The 11,460-nt window shown below is 42.5% G+C and overlaps 1 protein-coding gene across 5 annotated transcripts in view; it reads right to left on the bottom strand.

Annotated features, from left to right (window-relative positions):
- The window catches only part of strbp (spermatid perinuclear RNA binding protein), a 77,104-nt gene that overhangs the window by 4,480 nt on the left and 61,164 nt on the right, over positions 1–11,460 (bottom strand). For 3 of the 5 annotated variants that reach the window (XM_076758714.1, XM_076758716.1, XM_076758715.1), the window contains 7 exons: positions 10,793–10,876; positions 9,884–10,092; positions 8,238–8,390; positions 8,002–8,136; positions 7,470–7,610; positions 6,876–7,005; positions 5,629–5,682 (listed from right to left, as the gene is read on the bottom strand). In XM_076758714.1, the coding sequence (XP_076614829.1) occupies positions 5,629–5,682; positions 6,876–7,005; positions 7,470–7,610; positions 8,002–8,136; positions 8,238–8,390; positions 9,884–10,092; positions 10,793–10,876 (906 nt within the window). Of the gene's footprint in view, positions 1–1,400; positions 1,976–5,628; positions 5,683–6,875; positions 7,006–7,469; positions 7,611–8,001; positions 8,137–8,237; positions 8,391–9,883; positions 10,093–10,792; positions 10,877–11,460 lie in introns of those variants that run through there. The other 2 variants (XM_076758717.1, XM_076758718.1) reach the window with 1 other exon arrangement.

Genomic DNA, 11,460 nt, shown 5'->3' with positions numbered 1-11,460 from the left:
CTGTCCACCAGATCTACAGTTGCCCTTGTTGCAGTCTTCATGCTAAGCTAGGCTAAGCAGTTGCTGGCTGTAGCTTCATTTTTAGTGCACAGACATGAGAGTGGTATCAACTTTCTTATCTAACTCTTGACAAGAAAGCCAAGAAGTGTATTTCCCCAAATGTTAAACTTTTTTACTTATTTTACTTTAATATTTAACAGCTATTTCAGCATGGTATGCTAGCAGTAAACATGTTAAGGTTGAGAATGAGTTCAGGCATAGGTAAGGCAGTTTAGAGAGTATATAGTATACTCTCTGGGACTTCAGCTTTGAAAAATGAAATCAACCTTCAACAGATGAAAAACAGAAAACAGACACAGAATGCAACAGCTGGAAATGAATCTTCAATCGTGTGAGATTGAAGCAGAGCTCTGGTGATGTCAGACAAACATCATTTCAAAGGTTTTACAACAATTCAACGGAGCTCGACCAACCATTGGACAAGATATTGGGTCCTCTCATCCAATGGCTGCGCCTCATAGCTGTAACCATGGAGACGTCATCGGGGGGTTATCTCTCGCTGGCAGGATGACCAAGTCGTGGTGAAGGGCACTGACCTTTGACTAGCATGTCGATGGGACAGACTGCAGTATCTCCTGTTTTGTTCCTCTTAGTCTTTCATTTCTATTTGCTTGTGATATTCGTTTGTTCTCGGTCAAATCTTAAGATCTCATTTGAAACAGAGTCTAGAGGGGCAGTTTTGAGCCCAAGTTTCATCGGCTCAGTTGGTGTACGCTGATCCTTATTTGAAGGCTCAGCAGCAATGTGCAAAAACAACAAATACAGCAGTAATACAGAAATAATGAAACAATAACAACAACATAAAACACAGCGATGTCATGGGAGTTCCTTATTGCTGTTAGGTGTAGCGTATGTGGAAGTAACATGTTTTATCTGGTATTGTTGGGACATTGTGGTGGCTCGCAAAAAGGCTGCAGTTGGCTTTTGTTCATCTTCATATGTATATACAGTAGGTGATACCTTTGATAGCTTTGGGTAACCTGCCAAATATTAATCCATGTAAGGTAATGAGATCGTGCAGCTGAATGTAAGATGCAGGATCTGACAAGAGCTCTCTGAATTCATCCTTTGTCCTCTTGCCTTTTGTCTTTGAATATCTATAAGCTGAGGGGTCAAAAGGATGTAATGAGATACACCGAGGTGTGTGGAAAGACTGAAATTCACTCTGCGTGCGTGTATGAGGGTGGAATACTAAAGCCAAATGTACATTTAGGTCACAATATCATATTGTATGCAGGTTGAATGATGAATGAAAATGATGAAAGTCTAAACCAAACCAAACAAAAAGGTGCTGCTGCATCTAGTTACCAGCTGCTATAGCAGATATACACCAGGCAGTGTTCAGCTTTTATATGAGATAAACTTTATTCATTTTCCCAACATTCTTATTTACTTATTCCTATACATCCTTCACACAGCTCAAATTATTATTTCCTTTTTACAGAGAATGTGTGTTTTGTGTGTATCATATTGCAAAGGCTACCTTTTTCCTACAAAGAATGAACACAATAACAAAAGGCTGATATAGACTCAAAGAACGAGGTCACAATTCACAGTACAAATCCTTCAAGTTTTTGTTCATCTCTTAAGAACTTAAACCTGCACTATTTTTTCATATTCATAAAAGATTTTTGGAACAGTATGAAAACAAAACAAAACAAAAAGCAAAAAAAAAAAGCGCTTTTACAAATCTTCAGCTCAAGTCCTTAATCCTTTCCCCATCACAGATATTGTAGAAAAAAACAGACTGAGTTTCCCTTCTAGAAAAATTGAATTGTATGGTTTGGAAAAAGCGTTTGGTACGTATGAAAAAGCGTTTGGTATGTGTGTCTCCTGTGCTAAAAGAAGTGGTAGTGGGGGACGGGGTAGGCGGGCACTTTCATGACAGGCAACAGAAGCATTCTCTTGGGCAAACCTAGAGGGGAGACATGAGAAGAGCACAGCTCTGCATGAGTCCAGGGCAACAAATAACCAAGTTTTTCATGCTAACTACACTACGCACTACGCTAGATCAACGTCCAACAGACAGCCCTCACACTACACGAACAAAGCTCCCACAGTGGCCAGTGTGAGTGTGTGAGAACAGGCAGGAAGACCTGTTCACGAAGTGACACCCTTCATCAGTGGTTAGAGGAATGGAGAAGGACAGAGATTCAGGGTTAAAGTAGAGAGAACGAATGGCTGCAGATTAATTTGTTTTATTATAATTTGGGTCTTATCTCTGTCGTTTTATGACTCTTTTCTGATGAAAACATTGTACTCATCAAGTAAATTGCTGAGATGTGGGAAGACAGTAGCAAAGAAACAACGACTGATGAGAGGAGAAACTTGAGCAGATGATCAGACAGGATGAACTCCAACAAACAGTTTAGCCAGATCATGTGCCACGTTTTTGGAGGTAAAACTACGAGTGATTTAACAGTCAGTAATAATCCTGCACTGCACAGGAAAACTGTGTGCATGCACAGTAGTGCAGGTGAATGCTGTAACCTTTGGCTTTTTTATCATTTAGCATTTAGCTTATCTGGGGTTTGGTTGGCAGATGTCAGCAATTCACCTGTGAGTTCAAGGTTATTATTACTGATAGAAATGAGGCCCAAAACTACACATTTGAGACCCAAGTTGTAATAAAGTGGAATAATCCTTTGAAGGACAAGGTTGAGCGGGAGAAGCTGCTGTTTGTATTGGAGAGGAAATGAGTCTGAAAGTGCTTTTAGAATACTGTGCATGAGCTAAAGTTCTGTGTTCTTTTAGATGATGTTCTCCTTTGCATTATCTTAAGTTCTGTGTTCAGTGATCTAATGTTCTGTGTTCTGTGATTTAATGGTGTGTGTTCTATATTCTGATGTTATGTTCTATGATTTAATGGTTTGTGCTCTATGATGTCATGTTCTGTGTTCTATGATATAACATTCAGAATGTTCTAGTGAGGCCAGCAGCATTCTAAAATGCGTTCTACTAAGTGTTTGCCAACAAAACAGCCCAAAGCAGCAATGGGTGCCAGAGCACAGTGAAAAAGCAGGAAACAGGATGAAAGCTTTGGCATCCAGAAGATAAAGGAGTCATTCCCAGTGTTTTCATGTGCCTTTTTCCTTCCTTCTGACTGAAAAGTAAACCCCAGCAGGGTCTACCCAAACATTTTTCTTTCCCTCTTAATCTGCTGAGTCAAAAACAGTAAAAGTGGATTTAATATACTGTCAGTGTTACGGTGTGCTCAGACCAAACGCAAAGTGAATTTTCACCTTGTGCTATTTGCGTGTGATAATTAGCCCTAACATCCACAATACCTGTACATTATCCGTAAGCTAGCAAGCATTAACTATATGCATGTGTTAGTGTTCAGTTCAGCCTGACTGAACTCAGCACTCACCAGCTACCGGTTCTTTCTGTTTCCCTCGAGTCCCGCCTCTTTGCCCCTCACCTCTCTGTTCATGAGGTAAAGTACACTTCTCCTCCAGTCAGCACTCAAGATGGAGAGAGACTAATTACAAACATCCGACAGTGGAGGTTGGCACCTCAGTGGCTCACTGCTGCAGACACGTTGAGATGCAGGGGTGAAGATAAAGCCCTTTTGTTGCTCTCCTCCCGCTGATGAACAGCTCCAGATCAGAGCAGAATCCGATGTGACTCTAGGTGTTTCTCCCCCCAAGAAGCTGCTACACTGCCCCCGGCTCTCTCCTCCAGAGCTCACCAGCGCAGCAGCTGTCTGTCGGTGAAATCCCTCTGCTCCGCAGGGTCCTCCCCAAACAACACTGGCAATATTTTTCACCTAACTTGATTACTTTCAACTTGCACAAATACGCAACTGATGTGAATTTCACATGTTTGCATCATTTGCCACAAGAAAACTGCTTTGCTGTTGGTCTGAACACACCATAAAGAATAAAGATTTCCACGCTGACATTCATCTCTTCATCTACAGCTCTGCATCATAAATCAACTGGGTGTAAAAGGAAAAACTAGATTTCCACCTTGACTCACCTTTAACAGCAAGTGTATCTAATATTTCATACAGATTAGTGATTTGCCTCAAACTTTCTACTGGGTCTCCGGTCACTGAGCAAGAGGTGACGCAGAGAAAAAACCCAACATAGCAAAGTCTCAACGTATATGCTCAGTAAATTGCAAGGATGAAGTGTTCCTAATTCTGCGTATTTTCATGTCTGTCTTTTCTTTTTCAAATAACCTGCATTGAACCTGACGTCCTACCTACTTGTGGGAAGTTACAGCTCAGGTTAAAGCTCAGGGTCAGCTGACCTCACGATGATCGCCCACCAGGATACGTGACACGTACTGATGAGTAATGGACAGAGATGCAAGTTTTCATTGGCCGGGCATGGAGCAGCCTGCTGAATGCTTTCAAAGATATTTTGGATGTCATGGCCATTAACAAACCTTAACATAGGATGTGTAATGTAATAAAAAGAATCCAGTCACTGAGAAAGAAAGTACCATTGAATTCTGTGTATTTCAGTAAGTGCCACTGTCACAATAGCATGTGAACAGTGTGTTGATGCCAGGGACGGAAACGAAACACCTCGAGTGTGCGCAGAGGTCCAGCTCCACCATAAACAGAAAAACTAAGGCGCACTTCATATTCAGGGCTGTTGGGGTCTCAGGGGGGTACTGAACTTCTGCCTGGGGCCCCAGACCAGTTTCTCCTTGCACATAAGACCCATTCAAACTCCAGGCTGTGGGATGGACAGGATGTAGGATGGCCTCCCAATGCTACATGCGTGCACACACACTACACAAGGCTGAGTCTGTTGAGGAAAATATGACTGTGTGACCGAGGGACGTATGGATACCTCTGCTATTAAAGGTCACAGACGAGTATAGATTTTAGCCTGTAAATGTCTATAATTCCTGTGCGGGTGTGTGTATGTGTGTGTATGTGAGACAGAGCTCAGTGAGGACATGGACACCTGACACATGACAGGAGCAGCGCTGCCGTGGCCAAGCTGCCCTGCCATCCTGTCTTAAATAACAGTGGCTAAAGTGGGGAACTCACACTATGTGTCCCGCTAATCTGAACAGAGAAAAGATGACGACAGCAGAAGCAGTGTGTCTGGGTTAATTTAAGACCAGAGGAGCTTGTACAGTTAGATAGATGGCTGTTCTAGGACTGCAAGTGCAGGTGTGTGTGATTGCGATTAGGTCTTTGAGATCAAAGCTTGAGACTAGCGGCAGCTCTTCACTGACAGAGAAGCTGTCCAACCATACGAAATGAGGGGCTGAGTGGCAACAAGCAGATTAACAAACAAGTGGTGAGCAGACAATTAGTGCAGACAGATTTGCTTGAAGCACGCCACAAAGAGTTTTAAGCTTTATTTAATTACGACTGAAATTCAGCGCCAAACCGTAAAACTTGGATTAGAATGGGATCAAGTTTTAAAGTCACTTTCAGAAAAGGGGAGAGACTGAAGCAAAAGGAAGCGAGGAAGAAGAGTTGGAGGTGGGACCGATGGTTAGCAGTCATGGTTTGTTGGTTTAGGGAGGAAATGTGTGGTCGAGAGAGGAGAGAAGGTGGAAGGAGGTTATAGGAGGGGAAAAGAAAGAAGCACGTACCGTATGCAGGAGCAGCTGCTGCAGCTGGGCTGTAGCCATACGGTGTTCCAAAGCCTGTTGGGGAAGAGGTTAGAGGGGCGAAATCAATTGCGCACTTGTTTAATTCCCGGCTGCACTTTTCAACTCTTCAGTATGTTTAGATGAGTGTTTTGGCCATCCTGCACTCACAGAGGACAGCTGTGGGTTCAGAGTAAAAGACCTGAGTGGAAGCTACAATCCTTCAACATCCTGAACATGCAAAGACTAATTCACACAGCTGACTCACACTGTCATATTAGAGCTGTCACGATAAGGAGCCTAATAGTTTACTGATACACATACACCGTCTCATATGACCTGGATCAAAACAACCTGTTCAACCAATCTGTCCCAGGTCATCACATTGCAGTAGCTCTTTCAACCCCATGTTTTTTTCCTGACATTGGAAGCTAGTGCTCAGGTATGGGTTATTTGTCATGGAAACACACCTAATTCTCTTTCTAATTCTAATCGCCAGGTTTTATGTGGTTCCATCCACTATAATTATGCAGAGATTAGAAGTTAAACACCTCGAGATAAACAGTTGGTGGCGCTAATTCAGGTGCCAATAAACCATGACAGAAAAAGGAAGGCAACGAGATGATGTCATTAAAACAGTTCCAGTCAAACCTCAAATGGTGGGAAGCCATGTGCAAATAGTAATGGAAATATGACATTTCTGTTCACCCAGCTGTTTTTACACAGGGGAATGGAAACGATTCTAGAGATTATGCAAAATGAACAGCCATCAGCTCGAATAATCGTGATCAGGCAATTATGTAATATTTGTGACAGGCTGAGGTCATATATTAGCAGAGGTTCAGCACTGACTGAAATTCATAAAATTCAGATTTTCTGCATGATTCTCTGTTAACACTGTCTGATATTGAGCTCTCAGACAGTCTTTCATTAACTGCTGTCCCCTGTACTGTATGTTGCTGTAGGGTATTTCAGAAAGCCTGTGATATTTCCAAAACAACCGCAGGGGGGAAATGGATGTTTATTTTACTCTACAGCAGATGAAAATGTCAGCACTGTAAACAGTAAAAGAAAATGTCAATCCTGCACAAACAACCATGTTAATATAAAAATAAAATACCATCTAGAACACAAATTCTACAAGACTGAAAAGACCCCAAAACCACCCAATACAAAAACAGATAATAATACTTATCACCTCGGTAAAAACAACAAAACCACAAAACCACACACAGCCATCCTCTCACTACCTGGTGTGACGTATCCAGGTGCGGCTGCACTGACGAAGGCTCCTCTTGCTAGGGCTGCTCTTCCTCTTCCTCTGGCTACCTGAGCTGCTACTGCTGATGCTGCTGCTGCTGCAGCCAGGGCTCCTTTAGTCTGGACACAGTACATATCACATGTAAGTGTGTTTCAAACATTCACGAAGCAAAGATACACACAGTGTATGCACACAAATGTGTGTCTGCATAAATATAGTGCAGAAATCCAAAAAGCACACTCAGAATTATCCCAGACAATGTTCGAATGCATTATGGGCCTCAATGTTCACAAATCTGTTTTGGAAGCGTGATGATCTAATAGCTGTCAAGCATTGATCTGATTAGACACCTGTTATACACAGTTCTATTGATTATTGACAGGAGAACAAAGTGGACAAATTGTCGCACGGCTCCACAGAGGTGACACTGACCTGGAAAGATGTTTAAACGTAATCTATCTTCAAGCTGTTCTGACAGTTTGGTTCTTAAGGAAAACAGATTTGATTATATGTTGTTGTTGTTTCACTCTGTGTGTGTAAAGGCATGTTGCCCAGACTACCCTCTGCGTGCGTGTCTCTTTACCTGAGGCAATATCTTCTTTTTCTTGTTTGCAGCTGCGTTGGGACCAGAGAAGAGTTTTTCCAGAGCTGCTAAAGCAGCACTGGCCTTTGCTACTTTTTTGTTGGGGCCTGCCCCACGAAACTTCTGCCCATCGACCTCCACCTGATGTGCACATACACACAGACACACACAAATACACTTATCAGTCATCAGTAACTCAGCCGGCAAGTCTGGCTGAACGGGACAGCTTGTTTAGCGATGCCCTGCTGTCAAGCAGGCCTGCTAATCAATCAGCAGAGCGATGGAGCAGCCAGGCATGTCGGAAAACAACACACCCCACAGAGAATAGGCCTGCTCCAGGAACCAGGATGACTGATTGACTCTACCGGTGATCAGCCTGTTTCTGAGTGTGTGTGTGGCTTAGCCACTGCTTTTTTATATATATATTTTTTTTTTGATTATATGTCATGGCTCCACATGCTTTTACATGTGTACATGTTTTTAAATCTTTTACCAGCATCAATCAGTCTGTGTGTGTACATGAAGCTCTCACCTCCATAACAAAGCGTTTGTCGTGGCTTCCTCCACTTTCAGATATGAGTTCATACTTGAGGCCTCGTCTCTTTTCGTTTAGCTCCATGACGGGGTTCTTCCCACTCGCCGTCAGTATGGGACCCTGAGTTCGCACCTGAAGAGAGAAAAGATTATTAGAGTAATTCAATTTAAAGGTTGGATACCTTTAATGTCCTTAAACCAGAGTGACTGTAATCATTTAAAATTTGTCCCCACCTCCAGTGTGTTGGAACTGTCTGATGAGTGTGTTGGGTTATTGCTTGTGTGTGATGATATCTCGCTCTTCCCCTCGCCGTCGGACTTCTCGTCTGAGCTCATGGGGTCCAAGTCTGAGTCGAAACCTGTTGGGTAGCCCATTGCCTGGAGAACCTTGAGAGGGAAGATGATGACAAGATAATAAGGAGCTGATAGGATGCAACTTGGCAGGAGAGCAAACAAAAGAAAGCAAAGCTTTGGACTCCGAGCACAAACCATCAATGGTTTAAACACTCATGCGCTAACATTGACGATTGTTCTCAACAGGAATATGTTGCTGCCATTGTGCATTTATTTTTGGTCTGTTGCGAGTGAAATAATAACATGGACATACTGCTGTACTTGTACATAATCTAGATAATGTCTAATGTCATCATTACTGATCATTATTGACCAAAACTTAATTTAAATAATTACGAGTAGAAATGATAAGACCAAAACAAATAAGTGAGATGTAAACCGGAGGTACCCTGTAAGCTACCCTTGTCTAACACCCTTGTGTGTAAACGACCATCTAGCTAGCTGAATGAAAATGTCCTCAGTCAACCAGGTAACATCTTTGATAATCGAATTGCTAAAAATTTGAAATAACACACTAAACGTGATGAAATAGATTTTGCAGTATGAAAACAGTTTTACGCTACGTTAATGTCCCTTTGTTTGTCTCTGACAAAATGGCCTCCATTTCACAACAAATGTTTTGAACTCTGTTTTGAACAGACTTTATCGCCATTATCAGCTATAAAGGTGTAGAGCTACTGGGTAATAAGAATGAAAAGCATTGCCAGGAAATGCAACCAAAGCGGTAAGTATGCCCGTCTTACGACCCTCCACCACGTTGATGTCACAAATGATTATGTTTCCACAAATACATCCCTCCAGAAGCTGCAATACCGCAGCCCACTTCATGTACTGACATGATAGAGGTAGATCTAACTCACACAATGGTTATAATAAAGCCATTACAATACAGAAGGAGTCACATGAGCCCACTGCTCCTTGACAGCACGCAGAGCAGCAAGGTGATTCAGAACAATAATGTCGGCACAAGAGAAAAGGCAAATGACAACTTTTTGACCCAAATGGGTGTTTGTGTTACAGCTGTTGAACCAGCCACTCGAGTGAGTGAGAGAAACTGAGGGAGAGAAACAGAGGGAGAGAAGGGGAGATCAAAAGGTGAGTACACGAGAGAAAGAAAGTGAGTGAGGAGAATAGAAGAGGGGGAGAGAGATAGGGAGGAGAGCCTTTTATGGGAATGGAGCGGATAGCGGATTATCCCAGCTCTGTGCTCTGGAGAGCCTCTTTGTTCACAACCACTTTGGGATTACATGGATTTGCCCACCTCCATCCTTCCTCACACGCACTCACACAAACACACACACGCCAATAGGCATACACAGACAAAAACATATTTATAGATACACACAGGCTCAGCTGCAGCTGGAGCTTAGAAAGTTCTTCAGGTAGCCAAAAAAGAATCATCTCTTTTTCGTCATTAGCGTTTCTTTAATCAGCTGTTTTTGTATGTCCAAATAAGCACAGCCGTAAATCAGAGGGAACCACACAGAAAACACACACTACTACTTTGCCCTCATTTGCCCTCTTACCTTGACAGCGACGTGGAGCTTGGCGGTCTTCTTGGAGGATCCAGACGCTTCGTAAATGGTTCCATCCAGATCCACTGACATGGTGAAGACCGGAGCGTGAACCGGGCCCGACTGGGACAGCAGGCGATACTGCAGCCCCGGCCGGATCTGGTTCAACCGCATCAGGGCGTTCATTGGCTGGTTGGAGTCTATGGCTTTACTGTCTAGAACTAATGCAAAAAGATGGAGGGGAGTATGGTTACAGTAGAAAGTAGAGCAGATTAGGATAAATATAATAAGGGTTGTTAGGGGGTGTAACAATTATTCAACTAGTATTGGACAGACTGGGCCAATTCTGAGTTACTGTAGGTAATAAATCATATATTCTAATGGTTTTCAGCACTCTTACTGGTTGTTTTCAAGATGAATAAAAGTGCCTCTCTATTTTCTTTCTCTTTCAATCACTTCCCTCCAGTTTGCCAATATCTAAAAATGCCTCTCTGTCTCCATTAGTCGAGGTTCGTCTTCCCCTTGTATGAAGAAAGAGCTGGGGATGGTTGGGTGGCCTACTAAAACGTTCGCAATCAATACTATTGATCTGCCTCCAACGGATGGAAGGAAGGTGGAGGGTAGAGAAGCAGACAGGGAAAGACACAGAAATGAAATAGAGACAAGGGGAAGAGAAGCAAGGCTAAGGCACGTCTAAGCATCGTGCCACTGTGTTTTCAGTGGTTTGGACGAAAATAATGACAATCCAATGCTGAATGAAACTTTTGTAAGATGGTAGTTATTCTTATACTTACCCCCTTAAGTTAAACATTTCCCTTCTTTTGTCTTTAAAATAGTTCAGGGTGAATGAGCAGAAAAGGCATCAGAAGCAATGAGGTAATAACACTTTGCCGTTGCTCTTTCTCTCTTGCCTTTTCGTACCTTTCCTCAGATTCCTCTTCATCTTCTTGATGAGGTCCTTGTCATCCATCGCTCCATCCTCGTATGGCCTCTTCAGACCTAAGCCTGGAGAGAGAGCAAGAGGGTGAGCCTCAGAGAGAAATATGGAAACAGTTGCGAATCAATCACCAACTACAAGAGATGTTTATATGAGCGCACACAAAACCATTTGTATGTGACAAAGACAGAGCGGTAAAGCTGTAGAAAACAAGAAATATGTGAGGATGAGAACAAAGATGGATAAACTGGCAGACAAGATAAACAAGTCAGACAGGCAGACCAGCAAACATTCAAACAATGACGAGGACACATAAGCTCCTTTCCTTCAGGCACCTTGATCTGTAAATGCCCTGGCAATTTTCCATGTCAGTGTCACAAGATGCCAAAGGGCTCAAGTTGATTTGACATGAAAAGTCAATTAGAAAATTTGCCAAGTTTCACTTGCGTGAACAAAAGCAGAATAATTGCTCCATAAACCAAGCACAGGCTTACGACATTTTACCAAGGCCACTGTGTTTTTGGTGTGACACTGAAAAAACAAAATGAAAAAAATGACAGCAGAAAAAGATGGCAAAATACCAAAAAACATCATATTTCTTAAACATATTTTGTGATGTTTCACATGTCAGCAATATTGACAGTGCTGTCAG

The sequence above is a fragment of the Chaetodon auriga genome, chromosome 19, assembly GCF_051107435.1.
Source record: "Chaetodon auriga isolate fChaAug3 chromosome 19, fChaAug3.hap1, whole genome shotgun sequence".
NCBI classification, from domain to species: Eukaryota; Metazoa; Chordata; class Actinopteri; order Chaetodontiformes; family Chaetodontidae; genus Chaetodon; species Chaetodon auriga.
Note: the sequence above shows the minus strand (reverse complement) of the source record. Positions and strands in the feature narration are given on the sequence as shown.